We start from the raw sequence: 22,907 nt of genomic DNA on the forward strand, positions 1-22,907 counted from the left end.
GTTGAGGGTTCAAACCCCGCGCTGCTCCTTGTGACTCTGGGCAAGTCACTTAATCCTCCATAGCCCCAGGTACATTAGATAGATTGTGAGCCCATCAGGACAGATAGGGAAAAAATACTTGAGTACCTGATTGTAAAAACCGCTTAGATAACCTTGATAGGCGGTATATAAAATCCTAATAAACTTGAAACTTGAAAAACTTGATGGACAAACACATTCATCTAGGTTTGTCTGCTGTTGACAACAGGGAAATAATCCATTATCCCTGCTTAGCTGCTGGCTCTGAAGGCCACACATTATGTTGGCTGCCCTAACACAGGAAGAGCTAACAGGCTTCGCAAGATGAAACCTGAGATTGCAGGTGCAAGGCAGGACTGTGGATGCACATCACTGGGCAATATCCCAGGGGACCAAGCCCAAAGCCACCATCAAGTGCAAATTGGGAGCTGCAGAGATAAGCTCCGTTCTCAATTATGCACAGAACAAATTTATTAACCTAGGAATGGCCCTTAGGCTCAACCATGCTGCATGGTCATGACCAGCAAAGCAGAGAGCTACACCAGAGACAGAGGGGCACCAAAAAGCAAATAACCACCTGCTGAAGAGAAAAATACTGGAATTTTCCAGGGGGCACCACAGCTTATCCAGTTATGTCACTGATAGAATTCAGTTTTTTATCTCCATCCTTCTGTAGTAAGGGATAATCCATTTGTGCAGAACAGTAAGCTGATCCTATGAAAGAGGCAATTTAAGTGTTAGTAAAACTTTAGTTTTAGAAGCAATTCATGCTTGTTGGATACACTTTGAAGATAGCTATAGTCTGTGCACTATTTCAAGAGGAAAACAAAAAATACACACAAAATGTGTACCCTATTCTGACTTACCTAGCAAATTCAGCTAGCTGTTTTGGGTCTGAAAGATCAATGCCAGGTATTCCTCCAGGAGGTAATTTTTTCCCTGTCATGTACTCTGAATAATCAGGGGGAGAGTTCTCACCAATAATCTGCTCTTCAACCACTGTCTCATGGTCAATATCCTTTTTATCATCTGAAACAGAATAAAAATACAGTGCATTCATGTTAAGACAATCCTATAGAAACTATAGGAAATAGTTTCAAAATTATCTGTAAGATTTCTCAAGAACTAATTTTCTTAACTGTTATAGGCTTAATTTTAGTGTATTGCAACACATACAACTAAGCTGTAATCAAAATCAAAGCAAGCAGTGAAACGGAGACAAAAAATATAGCAGAAATAAAACGAGTAAGGAAAACGTGTAATGCAGAGCATGGGTCATGGAACTCTTTTCAACCTCTCTGCATGTATGCATAAGCACATGTCTTATACGTACACATTCTGTATGTTTATTTTCTTTGTAGGCTAGAATGTTTGTGCATGTTGTTCATATGTATGCACGTTTCTGTATGTTTATCTATAAATGACTGCATGTGAGCTCATTCCCAACTGGGGTGTGTCAGGATACACATGTGCATATATGTGATTGCACTCTGTCTGATCAGGAGAGAAAATGAGGAGCAGCAGTGTTTGAAAAACAGTAGTTCTGTAATTTATGTAACTGTCAGTATTTGTATGCTACAGTTGTTGGAACTGCTTTTCCCTTTTGGGAAGGTGGCTTTATTTTGAACACCACATCAAAAGCCCTATTTGTACAGCATATTAAACTTGCCTCCGCTCACCACCATAGCAGGCTTCGTGTGTACCACCCCACAGCTTTCCTACTGGCTGGATCCTACCCAGCAGTCTCCACTGCTAAATTGCCCTATAAACAGGGAGTAGCAGACTCACTCACAATAAGAAGCACTGGATATTGCATAAATCTGAAAATAGAATGAATAATATGTATGGACATTTTAACAACTAGGGGGGCCCCAATCCAGAAAGCAGTACTTCAGAGATGACCGCATATGGGCTTTCTACAGAAAAATTGCCACATGGTGCATTAATCAATGAGCATGCAAAAATTACTGCCATTGAAAAATTATGTCTTACCTGTTAATTTTCTTTCCTTTAGACGCAGCAGATGAATCCAGAGACTAGTGGGATAGCACACATCGACCAGCAGGTGGAGATAGAGAAATGATTAACAGGTGGTCGTCTTGGATGGAACCTCTCCTTCAACTTCAGTATTGCCCTTTGCCCAAGCATCCGGAGCCATAAAATGTCTCAGAATGTAAAAACTTCTTTCCCATAACAAATTTCCAAGATAGTAATGCAGAACACAACCACCAACCATAACAAAACCTCCGAAACATGCGAAAGAAAACCCAACAGACAATGCACAGAAAGGGCGGGGCTCTGGATTCATCTGCTGCATCTAAAGGAAAGAAAATTAACAGGTAAGACATAATTTTTCCTTCATTATCAACAGCAGCAGATGAATCCAGAGACTAGTGGGATGTAGCAAAGCATTCCTTAAACCGGGTGGGAAGCAAAAGCCGCCTCCAAGAGGACCGAAGCACCGAAAGCAGACTCTGCACACACTGCCACATCCAACCTGTAATGTTTAGAAAAGGTATTCTTAGAAGACCAGGTAGGTAGCCGCACGACAAATCTCCTCCAAAGAAAACCCTCGAGACTCAGCCCAGGAAGTAGCAATCGCTTTAGTGGAATGAGCACGAAGGCCCTTCGGTAACCTCTTCCCCGCTACCAAATAAGTGGAAGCAATAGTCTCCCTGATCCACTTAGCAATCGAAGCTTTGGACGCCACCACACCCTTGCTGCGTCCTGCAAAAAGCACAAAGAGGTGATATGAACATTGAAAGTCATTAGTAACCTGCAAATAGTGGAGAAGAACCCTACGCACATCCAGGAAACGAAGCGAAGAGAAGCATGCTCCCCAATCCTGCTTCTGAAAAGCAGGAAGGAAGAGAGACTGGTTGACATGGAAGAACATAAGAACATAAGAAGCGCCATCTCCGGATCAGACCTTCGGTCCATCAAGTCCGGCGATCCGCACACGCGGAGGCCCTGCCAGGTATACACCTGGTTTATTTTATAGCCAACCATACTTTATATGCCTCTCTCAAGGAGATATGCATCTAGTTTGCTTTTGAAGCCTAGGACTGTCGATTCTGCAATAATCTCCCCTGGGAGAGTATTCCAGATGCCAACCACTCTCTGTGTGAAGCAGAACTTTCTGACATTAGTCCTGAACTTGTCCCCCCTTAGCTTCATTTCATGTCCTCTTGTCCGTGTCAAATTGGACAATGTAAATAATCTTCTCTGCTCTATTTTGTCGATTCCTTTCAGTATTTTGAAGGTCTCGATCATATCCCCACACAGTCTCCTTTTCTCAAGGGAGAACAATCCCAGTGTTTTAAGTCGATCCTCATATACCAGTTTCTCCATACCCTTCGCTAGTTTGGTTGCTCGTCTCTGCACCCTCTCCAGCAGTTTTATATCCTTCTTTAGGTAGGGAGACCAATGTTGGACGCAGTATTCCAAGTGGGGTCTGACCATTGCCCTATAAAGCGGCATTATAACTTTCTCCGATCTACTCGAGATTCCTTTCTTTATCATGCCCAACCTTCAGAAGAAATGAAGGAATAGTCCGAATCGAGACCCCCGAATCCAAAATGCGTCCATACCCTCCAACTAACGCTCCCTGTGTCTGCTGAAGAACCGAGGAAGCTTTGCATTTCGAGACGATGCCATGAGGTCTATTTCTGGAACGCCTCATCGCTGCACCAGCAGCTGGAATGCTTGAGTGGAGAGTTCCCATTCTCCTGGATCTAGAAGATTTCTGCTGAGAAAGTCCGCCTGAACATTTGCCTGTCCTGCAATGTGAGCTGCCGAGAGAAGAGGAAGATGAGCTTCCGCCCATTGAAGCAGAACCATCGCCTCGCTTGCCAATTGAGGACTGCGGGTACCCCCCTGTCTGTTTATATATGCCACTGCCGTGACACTGTCCGAAAAGACCCTGGTCGGCCAATTCTGAATCAAGGCCTGAAACGCCAGTAGCGCCAGCCGGATCACCCACAATTCCAGAAGGTTGATGGAGCACTGGGCCTCATCCTGAGACCAGACTCCCCTGCGCTGAGGACTGAAGGCACTGAGCCCTCCAACCCAACAGACTGGCATCCGTAGAAATTATGACCTGGGTCTGACGACTCCAGTGGCATACCCTTGAACAGATTGGTCCCGCAGATCCACCAATGCATGCTGAGTGATGCTTGAGGAGTCCAGCGAAGACGATTGTAATCCTGAGACACAGGGGACCACCTGGAGAGAAGCGATTGTTGCAGTGGTCTCATGTGAAAGCGAGCCCAAGGCACTAACTCCAGAGCTGCCACCATCGAACCGAGAACTTGCACATAATCCCATACTCTCGGAGCGGGTGACTGCATTTTTTTTTTTTATGGGGCAGATATTTTGCGTGTGTAGCACACGCAAAATATCTGTGCCATGGAAAAAAATGAATTAAAAAAGCAGGCAGGCCTGTCAAAAAGCCTGCAGACCTGACGGTAACTCAGCTACCGACAGGTCTGCAGCAGTCGGGATTGCCAATAGTAAAACTCGACTCAAAATAGCCAAGCAATTGTTAGTGAATCAATCGCTTGGCTATTTTGCATGGAGTTTTACTAATTTGCATGGGACGATCAGGATCGGATCGCTACAGGCGTTAATGAATAGTGCAGGAGGGAAATCTAGTCGTAAAGGGCTTGCAAACAGATCGGTTTGCTTAGTGAATCTAGCCCAATGGATCTACCAAGAACAGAAGGAGGGTGCAGGGAGAAAATAGTGTCTGGAAGGAGGCAGAGGAGAGAAAAGGAAATTAAACTGTATAAAATAAAATAAAAAATTATGGGGGGAAGCTATTTGCGAGTGTTAACTGGCATTAACACACATTATAATACCATGACACAGTATTAATTAAGTCTCCGTGGGATAGATGCTAATGGAGATTCATATGAGGCTTAATAGCTGGAAAATCATCATCCCAGATGCATTAGGCTGCAAAGCGGGAAGCCTAATGCTTCCAGGCAAAATCTTAAAGGGGCTGTCCAGATCAACTAAGCCAACACTCCTTTAAAATTCCCCCAACACCAGCCCCCTCCCAAACTGGAACTACTGCCCATTTTGAAGTCTCAACCAACCACCAACAGTGCCCTCATCCCTATCTTGCGTTCCTTGGGCTCTACTGGAGATGAGGAGTGGCCTAATGGTAGAGCTGCTGCCTCAGCACCCTGGGGTTGTGAGATTGAATCCCAGCAATGCTCTTTGTGACCCTGGGCAAGTCATTTAATCCTCCATTGCCCCAGGAACAAAATATGTACATGTACTGCAGGGGTGTCAAAGTCCCTCCTTGAGGGCCGCAATCCAGTCGGGTTTTCAGAATTTCCCCAATTGAGATTTATTTGCATATAATGAAAACAGTGCATGCAAATAGATCTCATGCATATTCATTGGGGAAATTCTGAAAACCCGACTTGACACCCCTGATGTACTGTATATACGTAAACTGCTTTGAATGTGTATCACAAAAAACACAGTATACAGAAGTCCCATTACCTTTCCCTCCTACTGGGGTCTAGGGCTAGGCCAGACATGGGCAACTCTGGTCCTCAAGGGCCGGAATCCATTCGGGTTTTCAGGATTTCCCCAATGAATGTGCATGAGATCTATTTGCATGCACTGCTTTCAATACATATTCATCGGGGAAATCCTGAAAACCCAATTGGCTTCCAGCCCTCGAGGACCAGAGTTGCCTACCCCTGGGCTAGGCAAAACCAAAGTGGCACTGGTGATCCCCTAATGGTATTCCTGCAGTACTACCAGCAGAAGAAAAACTTTCTGCACAGAACCCAGGAAACAAACAATTCAAATTATTTCACCTCAGGAATAACTTGTGGTACAAAGCCAACTCTTACTGTGTTTTGATATCTTCCTCTCTAAATGAACAGAAAAAAAAGTGAGAAAAATTCCAAAATCTAGAAACTTTTGGAGCCATTCAACACTTTTATACTACTGAAAAAAAAGGGGGGGGGGTGCATATTTTGTGTGGTATTTTTACACTTCTGGTAAACTGATGCACTAAATTAAGGGCTAATTTTTTCATTGGCAAGGGAAATTTTCTCCCTTCCTTCTTTCTAACTTTCTCCTGTTGTATGGTTTGGGCTGCAACAAACAGACAGGAGGCGTCCTGCTCTATATTCTAAAACGGAACCGATCCAGATATTAAAGTGAAACTGCCCCATGTCGAGCATGCAGGAGGCGCTACATTCTACTGACAGAGATTAATCAGTGCCACAGAAGTAGGGCACTACAGACTACCTGCAGGGGTGGAGCTGCCATGAGGCAGTCTGCCGTGAAGGCAGCAGCACACTGAAAAATATGCAGTGTGATCACATGGGACCGCCAGGAGGAGCTGTGCCTCACCTTCCATGATGGAGCCATGTTGATCTGTCAGAGAAACAGCATGCAAACTCAGAGGTAGATATATGGAACGGAGATGGAGCCAGTAGGAACATCCAGGGAGAGCAAAGCAGAGATTGGCACGATGACCCGTTCCGCGGCTAACTGCAGTAAAACCGCAGGAAGGTAAAATTATGCCCTTACCTGATAATTTTCTTTCCTTTAGTCACAGCAGATGAATCTAGAGACTAATGGGATGTACAAAAGCAGTCTAAATGTAGGGAGGGAAATAAACAAGCTAACCCTCCTAGAACATGTGAGCAGGAGGAATCCTCGCCTGAAAGCACCACACTGCAGAATTCACAGCTACAGTGCCCCTCCACGAATAGTAAGAGTGCAAGGCAGCATCCCATCGTGACAAGAGATGACTCCCTATCTAACTGAAGCACTCTCAAAGAACAAAGACAATAGGGCTCCCAAAGGAGGCAACTGCTGACCCAAGTCAAGACGAATGCCAGAGAAGAGGCAAGGCATCCCCTTGTATTTATTTATTAAAAAATTTATATACCGCATAAAAACTATGTGGTTTACAAAATTACAGGCACTATTCTGTAACCGAACAACGAAGTGTCAAGTGGCTTTCCCAGAGTCCCAAGAAGATACAGTGGCAACCTCAGGGCACTGAGGTAGCTGGTCCAACCTCTAGTCCCCACCTCCACATGGATGAACCAAGAAGGAGTGGAAAGAACAAACTCTGAGCAAGAGAGAAAGAGCTGCAAAATAGGCCACAACTAACCTAGCCACAGCTGTCAGCCGGCCAAAACTAAACAAGGCACAGTCAGGCTATAAGCGAAATGGTGCCAAGGCCAACCCCACCGCCCGCGCAGCGGTGACTGGGGCCAACCGGTCTGAGGCAGCAAAGGCAGCATTGCTGGTGGCAGCGGCCCTCCTCCAAAAGAAGAAGGACTGGTGGTGACGACAACTGCAGCGGCAGGCCCCCCTCCCCCGAGCTATGTTGGGAGGGAAGGGTCTTGGCCGACCTCCATCAGGGCCTCCTACCACCCGCTGCTGCCCAACCTAGCTGCAACAAAAGGACTCAGGCAAAGCACAGATGCCACGACACCACACTCACCTATATCGCAACGGCCAACACGGACTGGCGCAGGGAGTAGCATGATGACAGTCTTCAGCTCACCTGCATTGGGAACCGCGACTACCCGCCCTGCCAAAGCTCATGAAGAGCAACGGGGGCTCCACAGTCCTTCCCTACACAGGAAAGGCGTAAAAATCTCCTCCTACCAGAGCCTCTCCGAAGAGAGCAGCAACCTCTGTAGCTCCATGCCCACAGAACGAGTGAGCTTATGGGATTCAAGTATCCAGGTTCTACAGATGGGGAGGGTGGGGAAAGGACCTGGGAGAGCCCAGGTGTTGCCCCCCCCCCCCAAAGTTGGCATCATACAGCCGCCGGAACATTTCTCCTCCGAAGCCTGAGCCGCCGGAATAGTTCTCCTGCGAGGCTTGAGCTACAGGAATATTTCTCCTCCAAGGCCTGAGCCACAGGACCAGGACCAAGCCTGGCTCGAAATCCACCACAGAATCCAGGTACTGAGAGAAACCCATCCATTCAGTCGTCCAATAGGGAAAGGGACCTGGGAGGGCCCAGGTATACCTCCAAAGCTGGCATCATCAGCCAGAACACAACATCAGCTGGCAACATCAGCCAGAACACTGGCTCAAAATCAACCACAGAATCCAGGAGCTGTGAGGAACCCATCCATCAGCCTGCTGGAGATAAGAATATACTGGTTGGCCAGGAGGCTGTGCATCTAAGATATACCTGAAGACACTCAGTGGTCTCTATCTCCACCTGATGGTTTATGGATGTAATCCCACTAGTTTCTGGATTCATCTGCTGATGACAAGGAATGGGTAAAATGTTTATCTGTTCACCACCGGCATGGGGACAAACCTTGTCATTGCTCCATGGAGAGGTAAATAACTTTGTTCCCCTGGGGAACCCCACCCACCACAGCTCCCTGATATCCCACCGTCACGGGTCCAGCAGTTCCAGCCCACTCACAGGTCCAGACAACTCTCTTCCTTCCCTCCCTGCCGCTGGCACAAACCTTGCAAAGCGAGCCATCGAACACAAGCTTGCTGAACGATGCTTGTAGCTTTCCCTCTGCCAGGCTCCTCCATAATCACGCAACTTCCTTTTTTCACAAAGGAAGTTGCGCGATATGGAGCCTGGCAGAGGGAAGGCTACGAGTATCGTCAAGCAAGCCTGTGTTCAATGGCTCGATCTGCAAGGTTTGTAGCAGGGAGGGAGGGAAACTGTCTGGACCTGCAAGCTAGTGCTGCCCAATTCGTCTCCTGATCTCATTTTAAACACTAATTACAGCCTGCAAAAGATCACTGGTGCACTTTCCCTCTGTTGCGATCCCACCCCTCCTCTGAGCCAACATCCTGTTTTAGTCTGGGGTGGACCGCAAAAGAGGGAAAGTGCATCAGTGATCCTCTGTAGGCCGTAATTAGTTTTTAAAGAGAGACCGGGAGACCAGGGGGATGCAGGATGATGGTGGAGAGAAGGGGGAAGCATGCTGGCTTTTGGGGTCCCTGGTGTAGCTATTAGACTTATACTGAGGGGGTCCAAAGAGAGGAGCATATGCCAGACTGAGGGAAGGGAAAGAAATAATGGCTCTGAAAACAGAGGAGAGGGAGAGAGATGGTGGACAATGGGATGGAGGGAGAGGAAAGAAGTTGAACCCAAGGGGTGGTGAACAGGGATGGGGGATAGAGATACTGGACAGGAGGGCAGTTGGGAAGAGAAAGGGAGAGATGATAGACCTTGGGATGGTGGAAGAGGGAGAGATTCTGGATGAAAGGGTAACTGAGAAAAGGACAGATAGTGGGTATGAAGCAGTAGCAGAGGGAAAGCCTCACTTGCACTGTCGGTGGCCCGAAAAGGGCAAGAATACTGCCTTATCGGACCCCAGGGAGAAGAGGAACACTGGGGGGGGGAGGGGGTCATCACTAGAATGCTGGACTGCAGAGCTGGAGACAAAAAAAAGGATATATGCTAGATCTCCGTGGGAGGGGAGGATAGAGATGGAAGATGGGATGGTGAGCACAAAGAAGGAAGAAAGCGTCAAATGGGCAGGAGACCCTGGCAAGTGAGTTAACCGAAAACAAACAGAAACCAGAGCCTGGGACCAACATGATTTGAATAATGACCAGAAACAAAAGGTAGAAAAATAATTTATTTTCTATATTGTGATTAGAATATATGAGAACTGAAATGTTTGTTCTGCCAGTGCTGGTGATTGATATACAGAAGGGGACAGCGAGTTTTGCAGAAAGTACTTGGAATCAAATTCTCAGCTATAACCACCATACAATACTGTACTGCCACCACCTTACATGGAGACTCAGAGAGAAGTGTAACCTACCCTCCTGCAGAGGAGACAAAATTCTCCACAGTCCAAAGACAATTCTCCATGAAGTTCAAGCCACTAGATAGCCGTGAAGAAGCTTGATGAATTACAGATCTTTCAAGGCTCAGAGCGAGAGCCGCGTGCAGGGGAAGAGCAGGAGAGGCACAGAGGAGAAGGGCGGTAGGAGAGCCGCAAAGGAGAATGGAGAAGGCAGGCAGGCAGCTTGGGGTGGCGGCGAGAGGGAGCTCCGCCCACCCCCACCGCATCAGAGGCAGCGGCAGCGCCCGGGCTCCCCCTTAAAAGGGGGCGAGCCAACGGCGCGCAGCCATTTGGCGTTCGCCTTAGCGAGAGCACCTTTGCGAAAAGCCTTAAGAAGAGCCTAGTCGTCAACTCAAGGACACCTAGGAGACAGCAAGGTAAGAACATAAAATAACACAACTGCACAAGCAAACAAACTAGAGGGCAAACCAACTAACATACAACTAGCGCCAGTAAGCACACAGAAGAGACACAAAGCCAGTAAGACAGCAACAGCCAACAGAGACACATAGCCAGCAACAGACAGCACCCAGCAGAAACACACACACAGCAAGACCAACAGAGACAAGTTCAGGAATGGCAGAGAAGACTAGAAGCACTAAGACTGCAATCAGGATCACTGCTCTGGCTGCAGAAGAGATCCAGATGAAGACCACAGTCTCCGTGCAGACCGAAGAGGACACCCCCAGATGCATGACGGAGGTCTCTGTGCAGACCGAAGCTGACCCCCAGCTGAAAACTTCGGTCTCCGTGCAGACTGATGAGGACACCCAGCAACAACCCATCAGAGACATCTTACAAGAACTGACGAGTCTGAGGGAAGAAGTACAACGGCTAAGACGTATCTGGGAGGGTGAGGCGTTCATCGATGAAGTCCTCCAAGAACTGTCCCAAAACTCCGAGCAAGTGTACGAAGACGGGTCCATTGTCGAGGCACCTGAATCGCCCAAACTTGCAGTATTGGAAGCAATGACTGGGGTGCAAGAAGAGACTCGAGACGATGACACCTGGCAACTAGTCACCTCTGCAAGCAAGCACAGAAGGTGGTCCTCCTCTTTGTTATCTTCATGCAGGCACAATAACCCCACACCGACACCACAAATCACCCTGAGCAACAGATTTCAACTCCTACTAGAAGGACCCCACAGCGGAACTCAGGAGGATATTCAGATGACCCCAACTCAAGAACCAACAAATTAGCACCCTCCCAAGAAGCACAGAGTGGTTGTTATTGGGGGCTCTCTGCTGCGAGGAACCAAGGGACCGGTATGCAGACCAGATCTACAATCAAGAGAGGTTTGCTGTCTACCAGGAGCCAGGATCCGGGATGTGGCTACATGCATAGGAAAAATAATCAAGCCCCAAGACCACTACCCGATACTCCTCATCCACGTTGGAACGAATGACACAGCCAGGAACTCACCGGAGAAAATACCGGAAGACTTTAGAGCCTTAGGTGCGAAGCTGAAGCAGATGGAAGCGCAAGTGGTTTTCTCCTCCATCCTACCAGTGAGAAACAAGGGAAGAGCTAGAGAAGAAAGAATCCAGAAGACAAACGAATGGCTACGAGGATGGTGCAGAGAGATGAACTTTGGCTTCCTGGACCACAGAGAGACACTTCAGGGACTGCAGGGACCAGATGGGCTACACCTAACCAGAAGAGGGAAGAACGTCCTGCTCTGGAAGGCTTTAAACTAGGTGAGCCGGGGGAGGGGACCCACTCTCACACTAGTAGGGTAAGTAACTCCATCTTGGAGCCTGAGGTAAGTAATCGCACTAATACCAAAGGAGACAGAGGCAATTTCAAGGGTTACAAGGGCAAGATCAAGGAGGACAAAACATTTTGCAGCAATACAGAGGGAAACAGTGCGAGAGGGAGAGATTCCACCTTGGAATCTGAGGTAAGTAGTCGAGGAGACAGAGGGAGAGACAAAGACTCCACCCTGGAGTAAGAATTTGCGTGAATAATGAAGGGGACAGAGGAAATACTAAGAGTGATAAAGGCAAGATTGAAGGGGACAAATTATCTCGGGCAGAAAACGCTCCATGCAAGCAGAAAGTATGGACAGCCATGTATGCTAATGCCCGTAGCTTGGGCAATAAAATTCTGGAACTGGAAACAGAAATTGTAAACGCCAACCTTGATGTGGTGGCAATATCAGAAACGTGGTTCTCGGAGTCCCACGGATGGGATATGTTCATACCAGGATATAACTTACTCCGTCATGACAGAGAGGGCAAATCAGGGGGAGGAGTAGCTCTATACATTAGAGAAGACATCAAATTACTAAAATCACAGACATCAAGTATAAGGGAGAATCGCTCTGGGTGAACCTTGCCAGGGGCAATAACAAATGCCTGTATCTTGGGGTTGTGTACAGACCACAAAGACAAAAGAACGATGCGGACCAAGAACTAATTGAAGACACTGAGACTATCACACTGAGTGGAGACACAGTGCTGTTGGGAGACTTCAATATGCCCGATGTGGACTGGAACAAACTATCAGCTACAACAAGTGACAGTAAGAGGCTACTAGCCTCCATACGAGGAGCACAGCTCAGATGGTACTAGAACCCACCAGGGATCAGGCGATCCTGGACCTGCTCCTCACCAACAGGGACAGTGTCAGAGGTGTCAGTAGGAGAAGCTTTGGCTTCCAGTGACCACAACATGGTGTGGTTCCATCTGAAGAAAGGAATCACTAGGTCAAATACATCAACCAAGGTCCTAAATTTTTAAAGGGACTAACTTTCAGTGCATGGGGGACTATGTCTACAAAGCACTGCAAAACCAGAGCACGACAGACAGTGTGGAGGTGCTATGGTCAGCTCTGAAATCAACCCTGCAAGCAACCAACATATACATAAAAACTGTGAGCAAACGGCATAGAAAAAAAACAGACCGAAGTGGTTCTCAGCAGAGATCTCAGAATAGAGAGTTGCGCGGGGACAGAAATCCCACCCGTCCCCGCCAAAGTCCCACCCGTCCCCGTGAGGAATCCCTCCGTCCCCACCCGTCCCCGTGAGGAATCCCTCCGTCCCCACCCGTCCCCGCGAGGAATCCCCTCCGTCCCCACCCGTCCCCGCAAGGAATCCCCTCCGTCCCCACCCGTCCCCGCGAGGAATCCCCTCCGTCCCCGCCCGTCCATATAAACTTCAGAAATAGTTATTTCATTTAATTATGCTACTGAATTAAAGGCTCTGGTAGAAACCCATTTACAAATAAGCAAAAAGACTTTATTAATTTGAAAATATTAATTGGGAAGAATACATACTTTGCAAATGGGTTTCTACCAGAGCCTCTAATGTTTATAAATTTTTATCAACACAACTAATATACTACTTTATCCTGAAGCAAAATAAAAAAAAAGAAATATAATTCTTTTCCTACCTTTGTTGCCTGGTTTCTGCTTTCCTCATGTTCTCATTCAATTCCTTCCATCCACTGTCTCTCTTCCTTCTGCATCTTCCATTTGCTCTGTTACTGTGCCTCTCCCTTTCTTCCCCCTTCCAAATTGGTCTGGCACCCATCTTCTTCTCTCCGCTCCCCCATAGTCTGGCATCTGTCTTCTTCCCTGCCAGTGTCTTCTCCCTACTCTCTCTTCCCCATTTCCTTTCAGCGTCCTTCTCCCCCCCCCATCTTCCCCATGTCCTGTCAGCGTCCTTCTCCCCCCTCTGTCTTCCACATGTGCTTTCAGTGTCCTTCTCCCTCCTCTGCTTCCCCATGTCCTTTCAGCGTCCTTCTCCCTCTCTGTCTTCCCCATGGCCTTTCAGCGTCCTTCTCCACCCACCCCCCCCGTCTTCCCCATGTCCTTTCAGCGTCCTTCTCCACCCCTTTGTCTTCCCCATGTGCTTTCAGCATCCTTCTCCCCCCTCTGTCTTCCACAAGTGCTTTCAGAGTCCTTCCCCCCCCCCACCCTTCCCATGGCCTTTCAGCGTCCTTCTCCACCCCTTTGTCTTCCCCATGTCCTTTCAGCGTCCTTCTCCACCCCTTTGTCTTCCCCATGTGCTTTCAGCATCCTTCTCCCCCCTCTGTCTTCCACAAGTGCTTTCAGATTCCTTCACCCCCCCCCGCCCTTCCCATGGCCTTTCAGCGTCCTTCTCCACCCCTTTGTATTCCCCATGTGCTTTCAGCGTCCTTCTCCCTCCTCTGTCTTCAAGTGCTTTCAGAGTCCTTCCCCCCCTCCTCCCGTCTTCCCCATGGCCTTTCAGCGTCCTTCTCCCCACTCCTTCTCTACCGCCCCGGGTGCAGTACAGCCGGCCAGGTCCCCTTACTTTTGTGGCACTTCCCCGACCGACTGACAACAGCCCCGGTCCGACAAACCTCCCTGCCCTTAACTGCGAATCTAAATTACCTTATTACAGCTGCTGTAAGAAGATAATTTAGATTCGCGGCTACAGGGCAGGGAGGATTGTCGGACCGGGGCTGTTGTCGGTCGGTCGGTCGGGGAAGTGCCACAAAAGTAAGGGGACCTGGCCGGCTGTGCTGCAACCGGGGCGGGGTGTGGCGGGGCAGACCGCCCCCTCCCTTGGTAGCCACTCGAACCACGAGGCTACTCTCCTCCTTACCTGCACTGCCTGCAGCACAGAGCCAAACGGAAGTCTTCCCGACGTCAGCGCTGAAGTCGGAGGGAGGGAGGGCTTTGTTTAAGCCCTCCCTCCCCTCCGACGTCAACGCTGACGTCGGGAAGACTTCCGTTCGGTTCTGTGCTGCAAGCAGAGAAGGTAGGGAGAAGAGCCGCGCGACTGAGTACATCCAGCTTTGTTTAAGCCCTCCCTCCCCTCCGACGTCAGCGCTGACGTCGGGAAGACTTCCGTTCGGCTCTGTGCTGCAAGCAGAGAAGGTAGGGAGAAGAGCCGCGCGACTGAGTACATCCAGCTTTGTTTAAGCCCTCCCTCCCCTCCGACGTCAGCGCTGACGTCGGGAAGACTTCCGTTCGGCTCTGTGCTGCAAGCAGAGAAGGTAGGGAGAAGAGCCGCGCGACTGAGTACATCCAGCCCCGCAGGAACCCCGCGACCCTATGGGGCGTCCCCACGGGATCCCCACGACCCTATGGGGCGTCCCCACGGGATCCCCGTGACCCAAAGGGGGAACCCGCGGGTCCCGCGGGATTCCCGTCGTCCCCGTTCCCGTGCAGCTCTCTATCTCAGAACCAGTAAAGAAAAAGAAAAAAGCATTTGTAACCTACAAACAATCGCAACGACCGGAAACTAAAGAAACCTATCTGGCAAAATCTGGAAATGTTAAAACAGCAGTCAGGGAGGCCAAATTCCAGATGGAAGAAAATTTAGCAAGATAAGTTAAAAAGAGGGATAAATCCTTTTTTAAGTACGTTAGCGACAGGAAGAACTCAAGCGGTATTGTGCGCCTAAAGAAACCTGACGGCAACTTCATTGACTCGGACGCGGACAAAGCAGAACTACTCAATAACTACTTCTGCTCAGTCTTCACCTGCGAAGCGCCAGGATCCGGACCTCAGCCACAGACAAAAGGGTGCTCGGAGGACCCATTCCGGGACTTTGCAATTACCGCGGGCAATGTCTACCACAAACTATCAAAGCTAAAGGTGAACAAAGCCATGGGCCTGGATAATCTACACCCCAGAGTACTTCAGGAATTGAGAGATGTTCTGGCAGAACCGTTGGCTGAGCTTTTTAATCTTTCCCTAACAAAGGGAAAGGTTCCCTTAGATTGGAAAACTGCCAACATTATCCCGCTCTACAAAAAGAGATGCAGGTCAGAGGCAGAAAATTACAGGCCAGTGAGTCTCACATCAATAGTATGACGAAGGACTAAGGGACCCCCACCAGCATGGCTTTACGAAGGGAAGGTCTTGTCAATCCAATCTGATAAACTTCTTTGACTGGGTAACAAAGAAACTGGACAAGGAAGAGTCCCTGGACATCGTGTATTTAGACTTCAGTAAGGCTTTTGATAGCGTCCCACACCGTAGGTTACTGAACAAGATGAACGCAATGGGCCTAGGAGAAACACTGACTGCATGGGTAGAAGACTGGCTTAGCGGTAGACTCCAAAGGGTAATGGTAAACGGTATTCCCTCAAAAACGTTGGAAGTGTCCAGTGGAGTGCCACAGGGCTCGGTCTTGGGCCCAATACTATTCAATATCTTTGTAAGGGATCTGCCTCAGGGACTTCAAGGTAAAATTACATTATTCGCCGATGACGCTAAACTATGCAACATTGTAGGCAGCGCAGCAGAACCTGATAGTGCAATCATGCCCGGCGCTATGGAGCAGAACCTACTTTTACTAGAACCATGGTCCAGTACTTGGCAACTGAATTTTAATGCCAAAAAATGTAAGGTTATGCACCTTGGTAGCAGAAATCCATGCAGAACATACACCCTGAATGGTGAGTACCTAACCAGAACTGTAGCAGAACAGGACTTGGGAGTAATCATCCGGGAAGATATGAAAGCTGCGAATCAGGTGGAGAAAGCAACAGCAAAAGCTAGACAAATGCTGGGCTACATCAGAAGGAGCTTTATCAGTCGTAAGCCTGAAGTTCTACTGCCGTTGTACAGATCAATTAACCAGGGCTCGGTGATGCAAAAATGGCCACGTGTACAAGCATTTCAGTAAAAATATATTTTCATGTTGGATTACACTGTGTTTGGAGGTCAGACAGTGAATTGTTCTGGTTGCATAAGTTTTAGCATTCTCGGCATTACATTCTTGCAGGGACTTGCTTTGCCTCCTTTAGGGCTCCTGATGAGGATTTTGCTATGAGACATTTGTGAATTTGTTAGACTATCATATTCTGGACAGAGAGTTTTGAATATATATGTTTATTTGCAAGTGTCTGGGTGTTTACACTGTGATCTGAAACATATAACGGCAGAAAAGAGCCGACGGCCCAACAAGTTTGCCCACTCAAGATCCCTCCCTCCCTTCTTCGGGAATTCATTTTTTAAGCATTCCTCTAGAGCGACCCCCCCCCCTCCCACACACATACACCTGTCTGTCCCATTGTCCCTTGAAATTGAGCGTGGTTCTGGCCTCAACTACCTGATGTGGAAGACCATTCCATCGATCAATTACCCTTTCGGTGAAGAAGTACTTCCTGGTGTCCCCATGAAATCTTCCCCCTCCCTGAGTTTTAGTGGATGCCCTCTTGTCACCCGTAAGACAAAAGATTTCTTCCTCCACATCAATACGGCCCGTGATGTATTTGAATGTTTCTATCATGTCCCCCCTTTCTCTGCGCTCTTCGAGAGAATATAAGCGCAGCCTGCTCAAACGTTCTTCATATGGGAGATTTTTTAGTCCTGAGACCATCCTAGTGGCCATTCGCTGAATCGACTCCATTCTCTTCACATCCTTTTATAAATTTTTCAAATATAACAATCAAGTATATACTTGTACAGAAAGCAAAATTCAAGAATAAAGAAATTAATTCAAACATAATATATGAAATCAGGAAAAAGATTTGTCTTAAATCTCACTCAAGTCCTCATCATTTGAGATCCAAGATTAAGTAAAAACGGAATTTAAGCAATCAATTAAAAAAGAAAAAACAGTTATAGGTAAAACTGTGCTAAGGAAGTCATTTATCATTTTATCCATCTTGAGCTTTCTCCAGCCTTGACAGTGATAGGAATGTTGTCAGTTGTGAGGGTTCAAAGAAAACAAATCTATGCGACTTATAATGTACTATGCATTTACAAGGATACTGAAGAAAAAAGGTAGCACCCAGAGCAGTAATTGCTGGTCTCAATATCAAAAATTATTTTCTCCGCCTCTGTGTGTCTCTGGCCAAATCAGGAAACATTTCAACTCTCAGACCTAGAAATTCTTTATGTTTATTTTTAAAATATAGTTTCAATAACCATGTTTTGTCCATTGTAAGAGCCACTGAAATAAGCAAAGTTGCCGGAATGGCTATTTCCCTATCTGAGGATTCTAATAAATCTGTCACATCCAAAGGCTCTTGATTTACTTCTTGTGAATTTTTTTTATCTTTAGTGTCTTTAACAGGAAAATAATAAACCTGAGTGAAAGGTGGTATAGAAGATTCAGAAACTTCCAATATTTCCGTTAGATAGCGAGTAATTATTTCTCTAGGAGTTACTGTTGTAATCTTTGGAAAATTGATTAATCTAAGATTATTAGTTCTTGAGGAGTTTTCAATTAATTCAAGTTTTCTTCTTAGGTTTGTATTATCTTTGATTAATGCCTCCTGTACTACTTTGTAAGAGTTTATATTCTGTTGTTGATTTTCTAATTGTAATTTATTATCGGTGGTAATTTTCTGTAATTCTGAAATATCCTTGTCATACATATTAAACACACATCCTTTTGATAATGTGGCCTCCAAAACTGAACACAGTACTCCAGGTGAGGTCTCACCATTAAAGCAGCCTTGCCAGAAAATTCTCGCAAAAAACCCCAAGTAACTGGAAGCTGAACAGAAGAAAGCCTGGAGCACAGTCACTAAAATAAGTGGGAACGGAAACCAAGAGCTAATGCGGGCACCTGGTAAGGTTTTTGTTTTTTATGAGACCATAACCAGCGGAGAAAGCCGCCAACATCAACATTGAGCGAACAGAGCAGAGAAGATCCCATTTCCCAGGCAATTGCTCCAGCAGGAAGGAAAACCAAAGCTCCTCACAGCAAAACCCTGGCAGGAAAAAAAAAACTTTACTGACACCATAACAGGAATCCTACTAATGGCCCAAACACTAACATAGTAACATAGTAGATGACAGCAGATAAAGACCCGAATGGTCCATCCAGTCTGCCCAACCTGATTCAATTTAAATTTTTTAATTTTTTCTTCTTAGCTATTTCTGGGCAAGAATCCAAAGCTTTACACTGTACTGTGCTTGGGTTCCAACTGCCGAGATCTGTTAAGACTTACTCCAGCCCATCTACACCCTCCCAGCCATTGAAGCCCTCCCCAGCCCATCCTCCACCAAACGGCCATATACAGACACAGACCATGCAAGTCTGCCCAGTACTGGCTTTAGTTCAATATTTAATCTTATTTTCTGATTCTAGATCCTTTGTGTTCATCCCATGTTTCTTTGAACTCAGTCACAGTTTTACACTAGAATGAAGTGAGATTATCAGGCCCAGTTCCCTTCTCAGAAGGGCTTATAATCTAATTATAACAGATACACCGGACAAAATGGGAGTCGGAACATAGTGCTCTTGTAGGGAATTAGAAGGGGGGTGAGTACTGATGAGGTGGAATCACACAGGACAAAGGTGAGTCTGAACTTAGTTCTCATGAAGGGAATTAGAGGGGGCTGAAAAGGTGGTAGGGGACTCCTGAGGGGGATAGCATACATTTTCTTCTATACCGCCATTTTCCACTAGGATTCACTGCAGTTTACAAGTTTAATATCAGGACATGTACATTGGATGTAGAATTGGGGGAATTAAAGGGTTACAACAAGATTTAGGGGCTGGACATGAGGAAAGAGCATGGGCTCATGGGATTTCACTATAGGTCCAAGATTCTTACTGAAGATTTTATACTATGGTAGCATTGTCGCAGGTGAAGGGAAAGACCATTCCATATCAGACAGATATGTTGACAAGGCTAGGATTTAATTGCAGATTCAAACATGGCCCAAAAATAATCAAAGAAAAAAAAAAAAGATACATTTAAATTTAATAATGAATTTATAATGCATATAACTATTGGACAGACAGGTCTCTTTAACTGTTGTCATTTACTATGTTACATGCCCAAAAGAAAAAAGTGTGAGGAATGATCTAAATTAAAACAGGTAAAAAATAAACCAGAAGTGGAAGTTTATTAATCAGGAGCCAAGCAAAATAATTCTGATTCCAGAATAAAAGGAGTTTTTCTTTAAAAAAAAAAAAAATATATATATATAAATTTTCCTGAATGCTTTATTTTACTAATTTTAATTTTTGCCTTTATTTCCCTTTCAATCTCTCTCTATTCCCAATTCCCATCCCTCCACCTAGGAGACCTAGGTTAGAGAAATACCTTCTTGGCAGTGCTTCACATCAGGCAAAAGCAGCAGCCAACATCAATATCAGGGAATAAACTTGATTTTTCCATGAGTGAAATTAAACCACATTTATAAAAGGCTCCACTTAAGACAGCATACAAAAGGTACAGCTTGACATAAATCTTACAAATTTTGACAACAGCATAATTGTAAAATGATAACATATAAACAAATAGGTAAACATAGAGCTGGAAACAGAAGGCAACATAATAGGTAGCAAAAATATACCCATTAAACAGCACAGAAGAATCATAAAATATATTTATAAATATGTATCGGCAAATGCAGCATGGGAAAAAAAAAGAGCTAAATACTGTGTCAACGCAATACATCAGAACATAAAAGCTGTCATACTAAGACAGACCGGGGGTCCATTGAGCCCAATATCCTGTTTACAACCTCAAAAGACATGCTTTTTGGAGTATTCAAACATACAATAAACATGTTAGAAATACAATAAACTCGTTAAAACTACATCCCCCTTCTGTTCCTATACAATACTACTAGGCAATTCACAAAGTCCTTTAAGACAAAGGCGTATGGGATCCGATACTGCCTTTCTGTGCTTACAAAGCAGCTTGCATAACGTATTGGTAGTATTCTGCACCAGGGGCAATAGAGGGTTAACGTGACTTGCCCAGAGTCATAAGGAGCTGCAGTACGAATTGAACCCGGTTGCTCCGGTTCTCAAGCCACGGCACTAACCTTCAGGCTACTTGCTCCATCCGGATACTATGAAAATTTTATATTACGATGTAAACGCTTTAAAATCAGGATTTCTAAAGCTTTACAATGTGATACAGAAAACCACAATTAGATTTTTTTTCCCCAAAGATACACATTCATCTTTCATACCTGAAAGGGGTGCATGTTAACTTAACAGAAAAAAATAAGGTCCGGAAAGAAACTATATAAACTACGCAAAGCACATACCCACATTACCCAATAATAAATACTAATAAGTTCTTTCCATTCATCCTTATCAAAACATACCCCCCCCCCAAAAAAAAAAAAATACTAATAATAGCGTCAACACCCATCAAGTCATAATTCACATTATGAAGCAGTAGGAAATGCTAAGGTTTGCCCACTGTGTCATGGAAACGACAGAGAAAGAGACCGCGGCGAAATATAAGGAAAACCACTTACCTGACATGTAAGCAACATTTTTAAGTACCAAAAACAAAACAGCAAACCGCCGTCGATGCCGTTCAAACGCTGCACCAGTTTCGGCCGGGGGCCGCGAGGGATGGCCATGCCCAGAACCCGCAGTGCTTCCTCAACGGTCCAACGTAGGCTGAGAGAGAAGCCGCTAAAAACAACCCACGAGTTTCAAAAACGCCCCCCGCAGCACGAGCCGGGAAAGAGTCCGGCTGAGGAGGTAACAAGCCCGGCGGCCGTCGCGCGCCTCTGCCGCTCGCTCTCCCTCAGGCCGCCTCTTTCCCTCGCCCTGCCCCCCTCCTTCCCCTCTCCCCGCCCTCGCTCTGCAGCTCCACTAGCACACAAAGTACGCCATTGCGGCCTAGTCCCGGAGCCAGCAGCAGCGCGCTCGCTCCCGCTCCGCCCGCCATCTTCATCCGCCATCTTCCCCGGCCCCACACGCCATCTTTTCGGGCCGCCATACTGCCTGGCGAACATGGCGGCGCCCAGCAACACATAAAAACATGGCTTCCTTTCAAAACAAAACATTTCGCAGGCAGTTTGCTCGGGTTTGGGGAGGAAAAGGGCCGTTTCGGGCCGGGGGTTTCCTTGCGGCTCGTGGGGACACGCCCCGGGGGCCTCGCGGCCAGCGCTGCGGGGCACAGAACAATTAAGAGAAAGCTAAAGAGACTTACCCGATGCCCACATCGTTACTGAAAACTCTCCTTCCAAGGTCTTGATCTGGACCTGCTTCTGTTCCCATTTTCTGCCGCTGGGCTCCGCGCCGCTCAGGTAGCTCTTTTTGCTACTTTTCTTGCCGCTGCTGCCGCCTCCCTTCTTCATCCGCCCACCAGACGAGCTGCTTTTCCCGGCTACAGTCACCAGGGTCTGCTCGATGTACTCCTCCTCGCCGGTGGGGACCGGTACGGGAATAAGGATCTGATCCTCAAAGCCATCATCGGCTCGCAAGTCCGAGTCGTCCCCGCCGACCACTTCCTCCCGCGTCTGCACAAGGATCACCTCCTGGTGATGGTGAACCTGAGTCGGGTCGTCCGTTACCAGGGGCTGCAACGCGATCATCGGCTGGTGGTGCTCGTCGTCATCGTCGTCCCCGACCACCGTGGTCTCGATGGTCTCCACCGGGATAGTCTCCACCTCGATCTCGTGCAATTCCACGATCTCCGCCGGCATCTCGGAGCCGTCTGTGGCGATATAGAGCGTGTCGCCCGACGCCATGTTGTATCCGTTTTGCGTGTAATTAAAATCCCCTGCCCTCCTCTTTCCCTTCCTCCTTCTTCAACAACACAAATACCAACTCTACCCTCCAAATCTCGTCGCCACAGTCCGCTCCGGCGGAGCCTCGCGAGATTTCAAGCATGTTCCAAACCGTCAGCGGGCTGCGTTCCATTAACCTGAGGTGCTCGGAGCTGTGGGTGGGCGAGCGGGGGAGGGGGAGGAGGTGGACGGTTCGAAGCTTCCCGGCTCCGCTGCACTGTTACGTCAGAAGGCGGGGGAAGAGGCGAAAAGCCGTTGGCTGAGAGGATTCGAGAGGGCGGGGGAGAGATGTGGAGAGTAAAAGTAGGGCCCGCGCGCGCGGTGGGTAGTGACGTGCCTGTGGTGAGGAATGGCAGGGCCGTTAGGCCTGCTAACGGTTGGCTGCGCTGGACTCTCCTTTTCTCGGAATGCATAACGGACGCCGAACGCCCAGAGGAATTTTCTGGAGAGGACCGGCCTGGTGGAGGATTAATCTGAAAGCCCAGCTTTTTTTTTTTTTTTGTCGTTTGTTTGTTTCTCGTCTGGATTTTATCTTTACGTTGTTCTGCAAAGAAATGGAGTCTAAAGCACGCATCCCCGTTCCTCAAATTCATTTCAGACTAGATCTGGACTCTTACATGTTGTGAAAGTAG

The 22,907-nt window shown here is 47.1% G+C and overlaps 1 protein-coding gene across 1 annotated transcript in view; it reads right to left on the reverse strand.

Annotated features, from left to right (window-relative positions):
* The window catches only part of YY1 (YY1 transcription factor), a 126,629-nt gene extending 103,965 nt beyond the window's left edge, over positions 1–22,664 (reverse strand). Inside the window, exons 1-2 of the mRNA XM_033952722.1 lie at positions 21,696–22,664; positions 885–1,047 (exon numbers count right to left, since the gene is read on the reverse strand). Coding sequence (XP_033808613.1) covers positions 885–1,047; positions 21,696–22,236 — 704 coding nt within the window. The 5' untranslated portion in view covers positions 22,237–22,664. The remainder of the gene's footprint in view (positions 1–884; positions 1,048–21,695) is intronic.
* Positions 22,665–22,907: the final 243 nt, after the last annotated feature.

The sequence above is a fragment of the Geotrypetes seraphini genome, chromosome 7 (genome assembly GCF_902459505.1).
Source record: "Geotrypetes seraphini chromosome 7, aGeoSer1.1, whole genome shotgun sequence".
In the NCBI taxonomy this organism is placed as follows: domain Eukaryota; kingdom Metazoa; phylum Chordata; class Amphibia; order Gymnophiona; family Dermophiidae; genus Geotrypetes; species Geotrypetes seraphini.